Genomic DNA, 20,494 nt, shown 5'->3' with positions numbered 1-20,494 from the left:
GAACTATCCACCTTTCTATCTAATCTCCAAAATCATGTTCTCATAAACCTCACACCATCTGAGCTTTATGTTATCATGGAAAACTAAATTCTGCCAGTACTCTCAACACATGCATTTGTACAATTTATTAAGAGAAATATATACACATTTCAGCTCTCGCATACATGCATTTGAATGAAGCATGGAATTTTTGAAGGGTTACCAAGGCATGGTCTGGATCACATCTGGAGTATGTTCACTCTGCATACATACAGGACTGTAGATCTGTTATGTAAATATAAGTATAGATGACTGATTGTCATTCATCATCAGATTGAAGACCACTTAATATTTATTGTCCATATTCTTCATTCATTTGTGTACATTTCACAAAATACAGTACTTGTATACCATTCAGTGGTTTTGGAAGACCAATGAGTGACTTAATTTTTAAATAGAAATGTAGAGTGAAACAGCTGCGATATGTTTAACTATGATCTAGTCACAGGTATCTAGTATATTGCTGTACACCACTTCACAGATCATTTCTCCGCAAAACTGTCCACAGTCTGCTTTGCTGGAGAGGAGTGCCTCCCTCCTCCCCCTATGACACTATGATTGCACATAAATTTCATATCACTGCTGATAGTCTGTTGTGGTTAACAGCAATTTGACTTAAATGAAGTGCCCTTAGCTAGCAAGAGATCTGTACTCGCTAAACTCTGCAGAGAAGTGTGTGAATACTTCTCTCCTCTGTGTACACTTGGTAAGTGTTGATCACCAAAACTATGAAACTGTTCATAGGAAAGGAGAAAAATAATATGGAAGTATGGAATGAAAAAATATTCACATTCTTTGTACTCTCTCCTCTTCTTCTCCCTCTCTCTCCTTTCCTCATCATGTTACAGTGCCTTGGTGATTGGTGCTGAATGAAAGTATAGATCAGTAAACATTAGGAGGTTGGGAGAAGCTGCTATGTGTAATATTGAAAGTCGTATCGAAACACAGATTGGAACATTAGAAGAAGGTGGGTGAAGGGAGACTGTGTTTTGAAATGCAATGCAACTAGTTTATAAAGGGATTTATACTACTTTAATAAAACATTGACAAGAATTTCAGCTCAGGAATATGGAAACCATAGGCAAACAGGATGAAACACATATATAGTACCAAAAGCAGTTTGATCAAATTAAAATGAATCAAAGATAAGCACAAAACCACTGTAGTTTCTAATTACACTAACATTTTAAAATAAAACATTTCTTCCAATGTTTTTCTTAATCTGGCAGATAAATTAGACATTTTTTTCCTCATCAATAATAGTGGAACAGGGTCCTAAAAGCATTATGTCAATAGGGATGTTAACATAAAGATTAGTGGATTTTATTGGATTTTATTAGTGGATTTTTATTGTTGCAAACTTTGATTTTTTTATGCAATATTGATATATCTCGCAGATAAAAAATGATAAATGATGTCGATGAAAAACATCTTGGGTCTTATTGAGCTAGCTAAATAAGATTTATTTATACTGTTTTATGACATCATATACTAACGATTACTTTAGATTCTGTATGATAAACTGTGCTGCCTTATGGTTTGGATGGTGTCATGGGAAATGCATACAGATCCATTTTGAATGAGATGAATATTTCCACATGGACTATGACTGTGAATCCTCCATTGAACAGGAGTCAGTTTGACATATTATACAAGTCTGATTCATTACATGGAAAACAGACCCATTGAACATCCATATGTTAATGCAGGTATGATCGTTAGGTCATTGGGTTATACACTGTTATGAAGTACCTGCCTCTGCAATGAAGTTTTGATCCCAAATATTTACTTAATTGAAAGAACATAACATGGTTGTGGAAGTTATTTAAAATAGGTGTATAATCAATACTGTGCTCACATCCTGAGCCTCTGAGCAGATTTTGGGCACAGACTATGACTAACTCTTGTTGCTGTGTTTACACATATGGCCTTAGTCTACAACTCGGTCATCCATAATGAACTGAAGCAATCATTTTCACATTGGGTAAAAGAGACATCCAGGACAAGGGCATAACTCTCCACCTCCCATGTACTATACTGTATTGACAACACAAGACCATAATATGAAGCTTAGTTCTGTCCTGACAAAGCGTGCCCTTGCCAAACTCTTTGCCTTAATCATTCCCAGAACTGTGCTTTATTAGGCCATCAATGCTGTGAATTTAATTGGGAGGAATTGCTTGAAAAAAAAAAACAAAGAGAAAAAGGACATTAAACATTATACATTGGGGTGACAATAGTTCTGCTCAGGGATGGTTAGGGTCATTTATCGCATGACAAGTAATGCTTGCTCGTTGATGACTTGCTTGACAGCCACAATGGTCAGCAGGATACGCATTTGTCAGCCTAATAGCATCATCAATCAATAGCTGTAAAAATACAGCTTGGCACAGGTTGTCACAAAGCCAAGTCTTAGGCAATACATTAGGAAAAGGCAACCACCAAATTTACTTGCAATACAATGCAACATTAACTACATTTGGAATTATGCCTATAAAAAATATTGAGCAGGGTCTGAATGTAAAGTAGTTTAAGGGCTTAGCATTTGACTTTCCTTTGGCGTTGCTGAATTTTAAAGGAGACAAAAAATAAAAGCTGACGAGGTGTTGATGGAGATATAAAGACCTCAGACCTCAGACCCTGTACATTTCCAGTCCCACTCCCACAGTATGTTTAAAACCACTCCTAAACCACACCCACAAAATGAGACTAATCCCACCTTCCCTTACAATTTTTTTTTCCAGAAATATCTCACATCTGTCCACAATGGTTTCTGGTTCTCCATCCCACAAAAGCATGGCAACTTCCCACAAACATATGCACTGGCTCTATGTGCATGGTAAACACATTAAAATTCCCAATTCTGCCAACATATTAGCAAACAAATATGCATCAATGCTCTCATGAACTAAAAAAAAAAATCACCATTTGTCTATACTGTTAAATTTATCTGTGATCTGTGATTCTGTAAAGTACTGGTATGACATTCTAGTTGGGACAATATTTGCTGATGGCATAGCAGGGTTATGAAACAGATCTGATGGTACAGATCTACCTCCATTTCAAAATTTGACAGTTCAGAAAATGTAGTGGTTTACTAACTGTCTGCAAGACCAGGAGAAAACCTACTCCAAATGTAACTATCGCTCACTTTTTTCTTTTAGAGGCAGAATTGGCCTTGTTTAATCAGATTTTCCAGATTGCCTGCTTTAAGCTCTTGATTCTGTTTCCACTGATGAGCAGTGACAAGCAGGAGGTTAATGTCTTTTTTTGGAGAATGTTCTGTGTGAGTAAAACTGCTTTCTTACCCATTTGTCTGGTGGGTTTTGCAAGTCATATCTCCAGGGCACATTAAAAAAAGTGAGAGGCAAATACAGCTCATGACAGTGGTTCATATCCTGTCCTTCAGCACAAACTGACTTTCTCTGAACATTGAATTCATTTCCCAGATGTAGGGCTCCTCCAAATCCAAGTGTCGAGAAATAATCTGCGGTCTGTGAAAAAAAAAGAGGGAAACTCTCACCATAAGCTGAGCCATGACTAAGCCTGCATGTGATCAAAAATGTAAGCCACATTTTCCAACTTTGGCCTTGGTTCAATCTTCCTGCAATTCCTTTTTGACCTTCAGGCATATATCTCATCCCAACTGCAAAACTGTTTTTTTTTAACGTGTACTAATTTAAGCAGTGATTTGTGTGATGTTGTTCAATTCTCACACAATGGTCTTGATGGAAGTAGATAGCAACATTATCATAGAATTTAATGAAAGCATGCTTTAAGTGTGGCAAGGTGGGTGGTGATGTGGCACATACTGGCTGATGATTGGCATTTTAGCCATTGTCCATTTAGTATTATTTTTAAATTTCAAGAGGAGAAATTATCTTAAATTAGTTGGTTTCAGCAAATGACCGACTTGCCATATGATACTGGTACTAGTCTGCTAATCTTTTACCTGGAGTTTGCGTACAGGTCAGGGTTATCACAGCAGTCTTGAAGTCATGCAATACTGTGTCTTACAATCATGTTTCACAAATATGGGATCCCTTTGGAACCAGAGGATATGAGGAGAGATGACCCATAGAGCCATCTATATGAGGCCACCTCTATGAAATATTGTACAAACAATTTACAATTTCATTTTTTTACTGAATAATTTATTGGAATAATGTATACATACACACAAATCCATTTCAATTCCTTAAGGAGAAAAAAGAATGCAGAATGCAAACTCAGCCATTTCATTTTTCATTTAAACATGTTAAACAATTTACAACAGCCCCCACAGAGATATTCATGCTAATCCTTTTGAATTCACTTGACATGTCCAATACACATGCTGCATCCAGAGCAAATTTACTGATAAGGAGCATTTTACATAGGTTTGAACTTTTAATGCCAATAGAACACTTGAGATGTATCCTATAGCATGATAAATGCTAAGCCACCTGGGGTACTGAACAGGCAGTCACTAGTGGTATCCTAGACACTATCCCCCGCACCATCCTTCATTACATTGTATAAGTATGTTATTTGTGTATATCATTCTTTTACAATAAGCAGCAACAGAAGGCTGATGGTCTCTGGGTCATGTATCTTGTGCAGAATAAAAAATAAAAAAATACAGTTCATTTTGCACTGCTTTAATTACCAAGTACTTACAGCACAGAATAGATACCATTCAAGCATTCAAGCAAAATTTCACCATGTACTTACTGTACAAATACCTTGTAATTAATGCATTCGTTACATTTCAAGTAACACGTAACACAAATTTAGTACACAAATGTACTTACTATATAAATACCTGGTGGTTAATTCATGAATTATATAACACAATAAATCATATAACACAAAGTAAATACCCTTTAAGTACAAATACTTACTATGAACATACCTGTTCATTAATGCACTGTAAAATAAAGTTTTACCGAAAACAGCTTTCTTACTTAGTGCTATGAAATTCTAAGATTCCCATAAATAGTACATGCACAATGATATTTCAGTTAAGAACTTCACAGGACCAGAGACCCTGAATAGCTCAGTGTACTAAGGCAGTCATTCTGGGCACAGGCTGAATTCTCCAGCTCAGGTTGGAGTCTGAGCAGTGTCATTCATTGACTGTGACTGGGGGGTGCATACACTGAGGTGGGTCAGCTAGGGTCACCTTCTTGCACTAGTCTGAACACACTGTGACTTGCAGGAGCTTGTGAGTCCCTCAGATGATGTCAGGGAGGTGTGCCTATCCTCCATTCACTCTTCTGGTGCACTCCCTGGGGCTTATGGTGTGAAAAAATAGCCGTTGGTGTGCTGATGTGTCAGAGGATTGCATTTTTCATGCCCCTGTGCAAATCTGAGGAGTCTCACAGAGGTAAAGCTAAATGTACAATTGGCTATTCCATATTAGGAGTGAAAATGAGAAAATAAACAGGGCCCCAATTCAACACACTATTTAGATGTGCAGGGCAGGGTTGGCTATGTAGTGATCCTGGCATCCTGCTCAGTGCATTGCACACTATGTTACTTCGGTCTCTGTAGACCATCCACAAGAACATAACTGCAATTTCCACAAAACACAAGCTCCTTTTAGCTAATACCCATTTGAATACTCCAGAGCCTTGTTAAAAGTTGGTTACTGGGATATTAAAATCTTCTGGGTGCCAGATGAGGCCCGTTTCTGGTGGAAGATGGATTGAGGCTGCCATGGAGGTTTAAATATAGTTTGCTGTATTAGACTTGGAAAAGGTGTTAAAGAGGCATTGATTTTTGAGGCTACTACATAAAGCATCCGTTTGCTGCCACAGAGAAGGAAAACCTGCCAGATCTGAACATGGCGCAGAGGGAGTTTTAATCCTGAGCTGTTGTCCTGGAAAACATGGAAATGGTTGTTCCCTCACGTGTAAAGCTCACGCTGTACTGTACAGTTCCTTCAACAAAAAAGCCTAAATGGTACCTTTAAAATGCGTGGAAGTTGAAAAATATCCATGCAAAAATAGTAATTGCTACTTACTTACACCCTTAGAAACAGTGTTATCTAAAATAACATCATTTAGGTTTACATTAGACATCACATTTAAAATTGACTCTGTGATCTTTTATACTTTGAATTTTAGTGCACTGGTGTGATTCATCTCTACAGAGTATATTTTTCTCAGATCTCAACATTTTTGTAGCATTTGAGAAGACCACTTGGATACTGTGAAGCATGATTTAAACATGAAGTTTCCTTTAATAAAGTGACATCTCACAGTTATATTCTGTTAAATTCTTTGTTGTATTCACATGTCAATTCTTTACAAGTGCTCATGGGTAGCATCTTTTCATGCTCGCATTCAGTCAAAGGGCACTGTTTGTACTTTATTGATTTAGTACAGCTCTCCAAACTGCGCAGTTGCTGGGTTAAAATAATAAAAAAAAGACTTTAAAATCTCCAGATCTAAATTTGAGCGTTTCATCCTCTATCAAACCTCTAGGGGACTGAAAAGCATCACATCTTTGAAGTCCAACTGTACCTTTTTCACTTCAAAGAGAATACCATAGTGTAGGGGAAAAGGCTTGCTCCATGATAGTGTAAACTTGAGGGGGAAGAGAGCTGTTCAAACAGCTCTCAGATGCATGGAAAGAAGGAAATAAAGCTAACACAAGTCTGCAAGTTTAGTAAAGAAACACCAATAAGCAAGAGCAAAGGCCACAGACTATAGACAAAGGCTGATTTAACCTTTGAAATTAGTGACATGGAGTCAAACACAAAAATGAACTTGAAAGTCTTCATCTGAAAGCACTGTATTTTGCAATAATAACAATAATAATAATAATAATAACAACTACAACAACAACAACAATAACAACAAGCATAATAATAATAATAATAAAAATAATAATAATTATTATTATTATTATAATAATTATAATAGTAGTAATAATAATAATAACTATTGAATTACTCTGTAGGCTTGAAACTGTGAGTCACATGACAAAAAAGGGGAAATGAAATCTATTGGATAGGATTAATCATGCCTTTTTGCAGCAGAGTTCAAGTGTATTTCATATGCAAAGTCCCATCTCTTTATCTTCTAAAGCTTTTGCGATACTCATGCTTAAAAAGAAATTGTCACACACAATGTCTCACACAATACCCGTGCACAAAGAACTGAACCTTGCGGATCTGTTTTGTGATGTGATGAACTGTGAGGTGACACATGTCTAACATCGACACGGTTCAGTGTTGAGGCTAAGAATAAACATTCAAATGCAAAAAGGAAGACTGTATGGATGGCTGGGAGAGCAATGACCCAGAGAGTCACAATGGCAGAAGAGTTCACATCCATTGCCTCATGCCATCCCATCATGGCTGATATTTAACAACACTTGATGCTCGGTGCAAGCTGACGCAGAGGAGGCTCTCTAATAAAGTTGCCTGTAAAACAGCAGCAAAAACCCATTTCCTATTGCTTTATGCGAAGCCAATTAAATTAAATCTGGACATCGATACAAGTGTTTCATTTCTGTATCTTAGGCTTGGATTTCACAAGTGGACTGTGTGAATGTGTGCATTCTGTAATCGCAGAGAAATCCATTTATATCATGCTGTTAGACCAAAATTCTGCTGATATCACAAATCTCTTTACAGAAAGCAATAAGCCAGAGGTTTCATTCTGTTTGTGTAAAACTCAATACCCTTGGTAAAGAAAACAAATCAGCATGTGGACTGGCTGCCGCTGAATTTCAATTTCCAGCTAAATTAAAGCAACTCTACCAATAGCCCCATAATCCTCTATTCAGCACTTCAAAAAGGGTGCAAGATTGTTTCTTTGAATGCCCCTCCAAAGAGGTGATAGAGGCAGTCCTACTAAATTCTGTATAGCAGTATGTTGGGTCCATGCAGCAAGGTCAACCATAAAAAAGTATTACCTTTTGACCTTTTATTCAAAAATACTATTCGTTTCCCTGAAAGATGATAAAATTCCTAGCGCATAGCCTATAATATGTTTACACCTTGATACTTGATACAATGGTCATCCTTTTTCAGCATGCTTAAGTGACATCCTGACAGGTTTGGAAATGTGTAATCACTTGTCTGTAAACAGATGCCCAGTTGTACAACTCCAGTTACTGAGGAAGCATTAGAAAGAAAGAACAACATGTTTGTGATACCTGCCTACCTGCTTGCAATGTCACCTTTTATGACTGGTGTACAGTATGTAATGCAGTTAATAGTATAGCAATGGTATGAAAACTCTGACATTTTGAAAATGGAGGCAATGCAGTGGTTAAAAATGAAAATGCTCTGGCATTCTGACAGCTTCAGTGAATTTGTATTCAGTTTCTTTATATTGCACATCACTACAACCGAACAAGTTAATGAGATAGGAATCTCTACCCAGAAGTGACTCTGCTGTCAATATCCTCTGGGCGGTTTTTTTTTTTTAACCAATGACTGTAAATCCAAAACACAGATGAATATTATTTTCAGCATAAACAGATTCTTGTGCTTGTTTTAAATCTAAAAGTTAAAAATAGAGGTGTGCTCCAGCATTGGTTTCTCTGCCAGATGTGGGAGACAGGGTACAACAGATATTCCTTAATGTTTAGAGGGAAAAACTTAAGTTTGTGTTCTTTTTTAGTTCTCTAGATCTACTTGCTCGTACTCATTACACACTTCTGCTGTGAATCAGCTCTGCTGCTGAACAGATAAGATTGTGAGACATTATTATTGCATCAGTTTTATGAGGATTACAGATAACCTGACCCAGTCAATCATTCATGTAGAAGCCTCTAGAGAAATTTCCCTGTAATGCAATAAGGTGCTTTAGTGCAATTTAACAAATTCACATTCTGTGTATACTATGCACAGGCAATACTCCATTTTGAAGTAAAGGTGCATGACTATCAGATTGTTTAGTGTTGTATGTGACAGATTTGATGTTTATCTTTTGCCACAGTGGGCAGCTGGAGTGCTGTCGGTCAAGATGAAGGAACAACTGTAGTCTGTAGTAGAGGCAACTACTACAAATAACCCGAATGGAAGGAACTAAATATTGTATGTTTCAGGTTATTCTTGAGAACCTTGTTGCAGTGATGTTCCATGTTAGTTCATAACAATGGCTTAACTACCCAAATTGTCATTATGTAGTTGCCCTATCATTACAGTCCTGCAGAGTAATGTTGTACAATTATAATGTGAATTAATGCATATTGGTTGACTGGTTGATTGGTTGATTCGCTAATGTATGCTAAATTCTCTTTTCAGTAGTTATATAACTGTTTGCTCTGAGGTGCAGAACAGCTCTAAACATGAGCAGTTTGGACAGCAGGTGGACACTGAAGCAATATTGTTGCGCAGAGAGGATCCCAGCTGGCGGAAATAGAAATGTATCAGGAGGCTTTCAATAACTCAGGCTTTACCACCAATGAGACATCAAGTCCCGACTGTCAGGATGCATCATCTACTGGAGAAAGTGTGGCTGCTGAATTGTTACCCTGTCGAACCTTATAAATGGGGTGTCACATTCTAACCCACCGTTATATGTTACATTTGGCCCCTACAGCTGCTGCTCCAACTCTATTTGTGCTCCTCGTCCATTCTGTCCCATCCTTCCCCACTTTCTGTCAAAAACAAATTCCCAAGGGTAAAACTACTGTCTCCAACTAACAGCCAAGGCTGTAATTATATAATGGCATTGGTATTTACTGAAGGAAGACATCATCATGTCTAGTACTTGCAAAGCATCTGTCTGTCACCCTTCTCTGACAATAATGAGCTTTATATGCATACAACTGTAGATCAGAATAAATCAGTATCAAATTGTTTTAGGCCTGAATTGCCAGCACATCCCATTTTTAATTGTTGTTACAGCATGCCTTATTCGGTGCAAAACATTGACAATAGAATTTGAAAATAAATGAAGTATTAAAAATGGCTGAGCAATTGTAATAATGAACTGAGCGGTGGATAAAATAATGAAGGCAATTATGTCAAATCCACTGGGATTGCTATACTAATCTCTCTGTATTATGCAGAATACTTAGCAGCATGACTCTTTCTCATTTCAAAGGGACTAACAAATTCCTTTCTTTTTATCAGACAGGATTTTTTTTTTTTTGGATTGAGTAGATGTGTAAAAATGAACTCTAAAACTAACTTTATGATGAGCAGTGTGCTGATTCTCATTTGAAGCATGAAAAAATACAAATTCCATGGACAACAAAATGCTTTAAAATTCTCAGATTTTTCACTTTTGCAACCTTAATCTATAGCACAATTCAATTTGTCAAGCCTGGTTTCCAAGAGCAACAATAGAAACACATTCTGAGTGGAAGAGAACATTTAACAGGACTCAGCTAGACTTCCAACTCATACTTCTGCCGTGAAGGCAATCATTCAAGGGTGTGCAATGGATATCCCCTTATAATGGGCTCATAGCTGCTGTCATTCAACATGGGCAGCATCAAAATAGTGACAGCCACTTTATATTTACACTGAAAGTCAGGATGGTCAAAGACCATTTACAAATAAACCATGTAATGACTACTGTGTGTGGGTGCATGTATATGTGCTGACATCAACATATACATATAATGTCGCAAGGGCTTTTTTGATGCACTCAAGGTTTTCAACGTGACACAGGAGTGCAGAGACATGAAAGTTGTATCAAAGTTGTGTGCTTACATAGTAGTGTGCTGAAATAGTGGTACCTTATTGCAGATGCCTAGCTTCCGTATTCCTGTCTCATGCTACTAGCCTTAACAAAAGGATGCTTTGCATGTATACAATACTGCAAACTTGTCTTTCTGCACCAATATGAAAAACCTCTCTTTGTAATATAACAGTAAACTTTGTTCATGATATTTATCATGTTTGTTAATTTGAAGGCCACACTGGAATTCTGATTTCTGTAGTCACTAACACACAGTGGGTAACATTGAATGTGGGATATCTAATCATTTTTTGTGCATGTATTGCTGGCGAACTAGAAGTTTTCCCTATTCCGACTGTATAAATGGGGTAATGGAGTGGTGTTTATAGCTATCCAATTAAAACAAGTACCTGGCACACTACTACAGTAGTACTTTAAATCTGTTCGAGCCAGTTAGCAAGCTAGAATGATACACCATTCTAGTTTAGTAGGTAACATGGCTAATCATTGTTAGTTGCGCTATACCCTGTAGTTGTATAAATTAGCTAGTACTGCATCCTCAAACAGATTTTCCTCTCAGCTGAGAACTACTGTACACATTCTGTCCCCGTACTGTAACTATACTTACTGTATGCACTTTTGTACGTCGCTTTGGATAAAAGCACCTGCTAAATAAATAAATTTAAATGTTTTACAATGAATTAGCTTTCCTTTTTTGCTGGGAATAATTTTGTAGAATTGACCTTTTTATAATTAGTTACATCTTTAACGGCTATCTGTGAATAATGGCTAATGTTAGCCAGCCAGCCAGATATCAAGCTACTGTCAGCTGACTGCATTTGACAGCAGTTAATATTAGCATGGCCCTGTACTAATAATACTAGATAGTAATAATAGATAGTAATTGCTATACAAGTGTCCTTGATCTGTCCATGTCATCTTAGCTTGCCCCCATGGCTATGCACTTTATTGCCTCGTTATTTTTTGGGATGAAATCATTAAATTGAAAGACTTGGCAACATTGTTTTGGTTGTTCAAATGATAATGGATAAACAAAAGACTGAGCAAATTTTTAAACTAATTTATGTAACTAGATACTCTATTTTACAAAAAAAAATGGTTATGGAAAAGTCTTCTGTGTTTTGAGAATAAAACAAGCATCGCTGCAGGAAAAAAAATCTTTAAAAAAACTATTTTCAATATATGCAATTAAGTTGCCCCAATTAATAACATCTATTCCTTAGATAATCTAGTGATTTATGCAAAGCCAAGCCATGGTTGGATTAACACTTCAAATTACATTGATAAATACTCTTATCAAAACCACTTTATTTACCTGCAAACAAAACTCATGTTTAATTTTAATTGTTAAAATTATGACATGCAAAAATAGGAGTTTTCGTCCATGGCTGTGGAACAGAGTGTACTGCCGTTGTCTCTTTTGTTAATATTTCAATTAGCAATTGAGGAATTTCAAGTGCTTCTATATAGAACAAACCTATTAGGCCTACTTTGTAAAGTGTACAGTAAACGTGCATCAGAGGGTACTTACATAACAGCAAATGCTGGCTCATTAATGTGCTTAAGATGTATAAGTGGCTTTAAAATGCATTATTGGTCTTTTAACAGTAGAAATAACGGTCAATTCATTTTTGATATTTGGATACACTGTTCTGTGTAATTGCTCTTGTCAAGCATGAAGGAGTTCCACAAAAGCTGGCTCTCTGAAAGCTTTGCTTCCTTTTAGCTCAGTGTTTGATATGCTTTGACCCTATCCTGTGGTAGTGTCAGTGGTATTACTTAGTAGATGCCCTTTTTGGGATTTGATGACATCACATATCACATTTATGAAGAAATAGTATCTCACCTAAGTTATGAACTTGAAACAACCTTTGCGTATAAGCTCACTTCCACAACCACTATCATCCCTTTGTTCCATGACAATATCTACTATTAATGCACCAGTGCTGCTGTACAGATAAATATGACATTTGTCAGCTTTTTAAATATCTGAGTGTCAGTTAATGTTGACTCTTATTTCATGTTAAGCCTACTAATGCTCTTTCCACAGAGAGTATTTGATTATTTACACACTCTTACACACAACACCATAGATCATCAAAGAGGAAAGAATTGAAGCAGATTTATGAGTCTTAAGGAATAGTGCAGTTCAGATCCAGCATTTGATAATTAAACAAGAAGTTGACAAATAACCTTGACTAAATACAAAGTACCATTTTTCTGAAGATCCATTTGTAACGGATTTAATTTCCCTATAAACAAATAGGATGATGATGATGCAGGACTGTTTAAATCTATACATATCATGAAAGAGAGGCATATGTTGAGACATTTAGCATCGGAAATTATCTCTGGTATACTACATATTTCATGATTAGTCAGTTGACATTATGACTTGACAAGTGGAAAATTGCAGATGACTGAATAATGATCTACAATGCATACAAATGAGATGATGCAGTCAGCCATGAGGAAAATGACTAAACCGTTTAAAAACAGGTGCCTCAAATCAGACCGGACTACTTTAAACAGAAAGATAGCCATTGTGGCAAGGTTTAACTGAAAGTCTGTTCAACTATACCACCATTATCGAAAATGAACCTAGGGCTGTAGGCTGATAAATGATCAGCACACCTTTTTTATCTCAGTGGTCAGTTAGTATGTATAATTGGAGCTTGCAATTAATTTACATTCACAGGTAAAAGTCAATAAGTACTATATTTGAAAAAGAACCCCAGGGAAAGTGGTGTACTCAGAACACACAAAGTATGCTTATCTTACATTGATGATTTATAAAGGCTTACTCCTTCCAACTAAAGATTTGCCCTGTTTTCCCATGAGACCGCTTTGGATAACCTTTTAAAAACTCTAGGTGATACATCCAAACAATCATGCTTCACTAGTTTTTTTTTTTTTTTTTGTCTAGACAAAGCTTCGCTGTGTAACACTGGATGTTCAGGATTCAGAGGTGTGCATGGTTTACCATCCTGTATCTTTAAATGTAGTTCTTTTCCACAGAGATCCGCGAGGCCTTCAAGGTGTTCGACCGCGATGGGAACGGCTTCATCTCCAAGCAGGAGCTGGGCATGGCCATGCGCTCCCTGGGCTACATGCCCAACGAGGTCGAACTGGAAGTCATCATACAGAGGCTGGACATGGATGGTGAGATATGCCAGAAGACCTTCCCAGACTGACCCATGCTTCTCCAACAACTTGACAAACAGACATTGGTGCACCTTTTAAAAGACACCTGTGCTGGTCCTACAATAACTTGAAAGCCAGGAAAATTTTTAGTTGGATACACCAAGGACTTACTAATCTGCCTTGTGACAGTCATTGACTTACTTTGAGCTTAGGGTTCATTGTAAATTACCTATTGGGTTATTTATAATAAAATTCAATTTTATATTAAAAGTATACATTAAATGATAATTGTTAAAGGTGAACTCCACATACAGCAGCCTTAGATTGTAAATTGTTAAATTGACTGTGTTCACAGTTTAACTCTGGACTGCAAGAATCCTTTTGAAATATACTAGCATGTAAATATTTAATATATAAAATCAATAATACTTACAATTACCACATTGTTTCATTACATATAAAGAATGGGTGGTTTCTTTATTATGTTCCTACTACTGATTGTATTAATTTGCTGTAATATATGCTACATGCAGGGCCCTATTTAAGCTGTGTTGGTGTAACATATGAAGGCAGGTGCTGGTGGTAGTGATGCTATGTGTGAATAGAATAGTCAGGACTCTTATCTATATATGTAGTGGCAGGCACTGAAGTACAATACAATAACACCTTGTTTTTCTGTTATATGGAATAGCTGATGTTGTCCCGGTACACTAGGAAGCTGTATAATATCCAATTAGCTAGTGGTCCAAACCTTGGTGGTCTGGGTGACAAAATGTTAAAACCCCTCCCGACAGCAAATAAGTCATGAGATTTGCCATGATGATGCAACATAGGACATCTTGTTTCCACATTCAGCCTGGGTCAGGTTTTGGCATAACAGACATCACTAGCCTTTCTTCCACCCCCCCTTTGCTGATGGTTGTATAGCCAAACTTGAAGTCTATTTCCATAGTTACACCTACCATGGACATTTGCATACATTGGAAATCTTGCCACATTGTTCCTGCATCATACTAATGCACTGATATTGTACAGTTTGTTTTGATCACTGTGTCCTTCTGTCCTTCTTTTCCACCCTGTAAAAGAGGCACATACTGTAAATATTACAGACATAAATAGATATTATTTGTTTAACAGGTAGTCTGGATGAGGGGCAGAGTTCAATTTTTTTGGTGGAGTGAACGCTATATGTCACACTCAACAAGTGCCAATTGTATTCCATTCTATTATGCCTCTCTCTCTCTCTCTCTCTCTCTCTCTATATATATATATATATATATATATATATATATATAAAATGTATGTATTTATTTGCTTGGGGATCATGCTTAGCTATGTAGTTTTTCATTCATCCATATCCCTCTTTTTCAGGGGATGGTCAAGTTGATTTTGAAGAATTTGTCACGCTTCTCGGACCAAAACTGTCAGCAGCTGGAATGCCTGACAAGTTCCACGGAACAGACTTTGACTCAGTTTTCTGGAAGGTAATCGCTGTTTCTTTCTACTTAATACTGTTCTTTGCTATACTAGAGACTGGTAAGTAATGACCCTTGTAATGTGGTGCCGCCATAAGCTATCAATCATTTAAAAACGTTAATCTATCAAAACTATTCTATAGGTGAAAATTTGGTGAGGTAACAATAGGACACTGTAGATCAACCTTTTAATTCATTTATGCAGCTTTACTTGCACATCATGACTCATTAATAACTCTCTCCCTTTCTTTTATCTGTGTTAATTATAGCTTTCATTAGATATTGCCATGGTTTTTTCCACTCCAAAAAAATCCCTGGGGCATTATTATGCTATTTTGTGATAACATACCAGACATACTGATTAAAATTTCCATATGATAAATGTAAGCATGAAGTCCTCAAAGTCTGAGGAATTCCTTGTTGTGTAATCACATCTATTATTTCTTAATTAGTTCCTGAGGAGGTCCCTTAAGATGGATGCATAAAATGATTTGCAGTCTGCAGTGAGATTTTGTCTTTAAAAAGTGACTAGTTTCCTGTGTATGTATAGATAAAGAAGTGACTGTTTTTAAAGTGATACCCACCCAAATGTGCTTTGTGCGTCACCAGTGCGATATGCAGAAGCTGACAGTGGAGGAGCTGAAGAGGCTTCTCTATGACACCTTCTGTGATCATCTGTCCATGAAAGACATCGAGAACATCATCATGACCGAGGAGAATCACATTGAGAACCCAGAGGAGTGTCAGGTGGATATCGACAGTAAGGAACCACAGTTTAAGCTGGGTTTTAACCTTTTTGCAAATTTTCTTTTCTACAATTGCTAAAACACAGCAAAAAATCTGAACACTTTGTGCACATAAAAAAACCCCAGAAAAAACCTAGAAACAAAGTGCCCACAACACCAATCTTTTCCAAATATTAAATGGATTTTCCATGTTTACCAAATCAATTAATCTGTAGTAACAGTTTTGCAAGATCTCTTAGATGCCATTTTCAAATGTTTCTTTTTAAGCAAAAATCTTAAGTAAAATTTTCCCATAAAGTATTTTTTATAATCATTGACCACTATAATAGAATAATTTTCCTAAAAGAGCAAATAGTTATCAAGTAATCATTCATTTTTGTGCATCAAAATTAGGTATTAGGGTTCAATACAAGTAGAGAAGGTTTTACTAAGAAAAATGTGTAGTTACAGTATGATTGAGTATGTAAACAATACTATGCTTTTGAATAGCGATGCAAACATAAAATATAGTGAACTATGTACTATATACTGTATAATTATCAGTATACATATATACACACTAGCTCGCTGGATATATACATGCATGTTTCTAAGACCAAGAAGACTCATTTGTCTTTTTTGAGAAATTGCACATAGGACCTCAGGCTAAATTATATAGTTTGATACACATTGGGGAATTGTTGGAATTACATCCAATGAATGCTGAAAAAGAGTTTAAACATTCAGCCAAATTGTGTTTTAGCAATTGTAAACAGCCATAAAAGGACTTATTCATTCAGCTGTGCATGCAAACACATTTTTCCCTCTGTAGCACTGCACAGCATGCTCTACACCATCAACACCACTGACTATGGTGCTCTGATCTGCAACATTACTGTAATATTACTGTCATTTACCTATTGAGAAGGACAAAGGACCCGACCTGTTGCATTTCACTCTTTCACCCCTACCATCTCTCTCCTTTCCCTTTCTCTCTTTCTCTCTAGCTAGCCCTACGCAGCAGGTAAAGCAGACATGCGTACGGAAGAGCCTAATCTGCGCCTTTGCAATTGCGTTCATCATCAGTGTTATGCTTATCGCAGCCAATCAGGTCCTGCGCAGTGGCATGAAGTAGGAGTGGGCCCGACATGGCCTTCTTCCACTCTGACAGACTCACGTGGGCCACTCCCTCCTACTTCTCCTCAACCAATGACTGAAAGAAGTGGTGAAACAGTAACAACAACAACAACAAAACAATAAGAGCAGGGACTCTCGGGCAGCCCAGCAGCACTGCCATCCTCACCTGACTCTTTCACCCAATAGGGTGAGGGGAGGACGCATGGAATCCTGGCAGAGGCCTTTCAACTTCGGTGCATGATCTGCATGGATTTACAGTCATCTCCACCCAACCGACGCTTTCCATTTGTAGAAATTATTATCCGTGTACATATTATATGACTATATAGCAGAGGATTATTACTTATTTATGAACAACTGTGATCAGTGGTGTTTGGAATGGGACTGGGGGGAATGGATAGGGAGGGGGGGGAGGAGCTGGAGCATCTCTGGAGGAGTGTGTAAAAAAAGAGTGAATAAAAAAGAATGGTAAATGAAAACTGCATCAAGTAAGGGCTGTTTAGGACATTACCACCGTATCTGAACCGTAATCCCAGGAGCAATTCACCAAGGAGCAAGTCACCAAGGTACAATGGGTTACTCATCGCACCCTGTAACAATAATCTGTCGCACTGCCAACAAGGGCATTTATAACTCATTAATGATGCATTAGAAATAGCTGCAAAACAGTAATTGAGCACACAGCAATCATTTTCATATTTCATGGACCACTGCTTTGGAGGCATCGGCTATTAAAAAAAAAAACACCAGCAATAAAGTATAAATAATAATTTACAAAGAAACAAATCTGTGTTTCCAGAACGCAGTGTGCCTGTCGAGGCCACATGAAAGATCATAGAAGTTAATCCTAATGCATTGCTGATGAGAAATAAATCACATTTCTATAACGCATACAACATTAACCTGGCAGCTTTCATCTGAATCACTGCCACCAAAAAGCTTTATGAAGGGGCGTAGAGGGGGAGCAACAAGCAATTTCCCAAAGGCTTCTTATGCCCCCTCTGATGATGGAAAGCCATGGTTTCTTGACAGTGGTAGAATGGCTATAGTAACAACAAGAAGTAACACTCAAAGTAGGCAATTTATTGATACAATTACATTGTGATTACTCTGTAACTAATTTGTAACTGTTTTGTACCTGAATCTTTCTTATACAGTAATTAATACTGAAGACATTTTTGGTCCATGTCATTACATAGGCTATATGAATGAACCTTCATTCAGTCGCAAACATTACCGTTAAAATGTCTATCCAACTTTTAACCCACACCCAAACCTAACCTCACAATCACCCAAACCTTCAATGTGATTATAGCCTGCACATTTTGTAACAATATGTAGTTGCATTGCAGTTCAATTGTGTTTGCATTAAACCACAGTGTAATTACATTGATAAACTGCTTACTGTATACAAAGTGTTACCCAGCAAGGCATTACCAGTATTAAAATTACAAAAAGTACAGAGTACTGAAATAATATAGCGACAAGGCTCTGTGTTACAAGAGTGTTTAACCCGGAGAGGTATATAAACATGCATTTGTTAGCTGTTTCTATGACATCTGTGCCAAAATGGACAGTGGGGAATCATGGGTCAGGGGTTTTATTGAATGAAGCTTTTGGTATAAAACAGCAAGCATATGAGGGAGCTGCTCATATGCTAGTGTTGGAAAGCGTGAAACTCTGCCATCCAAAGAGGGTGAATCTTTATTAAACAAACCCACATCTGTATCACTGGGAGCCTATGCAGATATGCATTATTGATGCGCCAATGAGCTATTGCAATAGACCTCATGCACCACTTTGCCTGTGTGCAGTAGACCCCTCATTCTTGTAGGCCACCTTTGTCAGTCTTCATATCAAAATGGAAGGTCAAAGAAACTCCTATGAACAGGCTGTCTGTCCCATTGAATGGCATCATTGAATATTGAATTGATGGATATAGGTAAATATTCCCTTTTCAACGTGTTTGGTGTCAACTATGTCTGCACGAGCAAATGATGAAATCGTCCATATCCTTTGGGGAGGGAGGAATGGGGGCATCCATGAAATGAATCTCACCTCTAGTGCTGTATATAAATCCTGATGGAAAAGGGTTGTAGTCTGAACTGACAAGCGGAAAAATGGATTTATTTAAAAGTTTCTGATTCAGTGCAGAACATCAGATGGTCCTACAGGAAATCCCCATTCATATATGTTCTTCACAGACACACTTGCAGACCGAAAATTTCCAGAGCTTTACAAATATACAATATCTCTTTTAACCTTTGGTATATGATTCTGTTTTCTAAACTGGGGATGAAATGGATTTATGAGTGCAATATTGAAAATATTAAATGGATCAGGGGCCTCCTTTGCAATTTGATGAAAAATATTAGGGTTGAAGGTTCAGGAAATCATTTCTCATTAGAGTCATTGGCTTTTTTTTATTATCTCACAATACAATTATAATGTGGTGCACAGTACAGATGTTCCTCTTGCAAGGGTCTTTTTCACATCATTGTTAAAATGTCTCCTTTTACAGATTTATTTATTGTATCAAAATAGTATTTGAATATGATTTCAATAGAAATTATATATTTTGAAAAGTTGAGTTTTTTATTCACAAATGTTATTTAACAAAATGGTATAAAATAGTACTTTAAATGTTACTTTAAAGTTATAAAAGAATTGTTATCCACTGAGAAAAGGATTGGAAATGAGATGACTTGAGATGAATGTATTTGAAATTTGGAGGTAGAAGTCATTTGAATGTTGTTTTATGACAGGTTATGTCGCCTTATATAATTCACTTTATGACACTTTTAACATGTAGTATTTTCCCATGGAATGTCATTTGTGATGAAAGCAAAATGCCCACATTGCGTGACAACATTGACCAAACAAATGTATTATTTTACTGAAAAGTAGGGAAAAAAAAGTATTTTGGAATGTTGACAAACTCGTTGACAAAACGTGCCAGGTCAAGAGTTTTACTACTGTGTCCTGCTATGTGTCTGGACAATTATGTTATATAATCAAACATGTTTCAACCACCCTGTGAAAAAATGTTGATTGAACACATGAAATGTACCTCTATAAGTTCAAAATGTCTGTGGGATGATACTTCACATAAATAAAAGTAACATGCAACCAGCGCATTTTTTTGTTCTATTCAGAAAATGCATATTGCATTTATCACATTACTGTCACATTATTACTCTAAGGAAGCTTATAGAAAATTCCTATATATTTACAACTTTCAATCGGATTTATTTTTGGCAGGCTTTGTCCTTGGTAGCCCCGCATTATAATGCATGACAAGTTTATTTGTCCTCTTACT

The 20,494-nt window shown here is 36.9% G+C and overlaps 1 protein-coding gene across 1 annotated transcript in view; it reads left to right on the top strand.

Annotated features, from left to right (window-relative positions):
- Nucleotides 1-19,625, top strand: part of LOC118776611 (calcium-binding protein 7) — a 30,482-nt gene extending 10,857 nt beyond the window's left edge. The window contains exons 2-5 of the mRNA XM_036527066.1: nucleotides 13,713-13,856; nucleotides 15,210-15,322; nucleotides 15,923-16,073; nucleotides 17,046-19,625. Coding sequence (XP_036382959.1) covers nucleotides 13,713-13,856; nucleotides 15,210-15,322; nucleotides 15,923-16,073; nucleotides 17,046-17,173 — 536 coding nt within the window. The 3' untranslated portion in view covers nucleotides 17,174-19,625. The remainder of the gene's footprint in view (nucleotides 1-13,712; nucleotides 13,857-15,209; nucleotides 15,323-15,922; nucleotides 16,074-17,045) is intronic.
- Nucleotides 19,626-20,494: the final 869 nt, after the last annotated feature.

Source organism: Megalops cyprinoides, chromosome 4 (genome assembly GCF_013368585.1).
Source record: "Megalops cyprinoides isolate fMegCyp1 chromosome 4, fMegCyp1.pri, whole genome shotgun sequence".
Classification (NCBI taxonomy): domain Eukaryota; kingdom Metazoa; phylum Chordata; class Actinopteri; order Elopiformes; family Megalopidae; genus Megalops; species Megalops cyprinoides.
The sequence above is the reverse complement of the archived record's forward strand: the minus strand, read 5'-3'. Positions and strand labels throughout refer to the sequence as shown.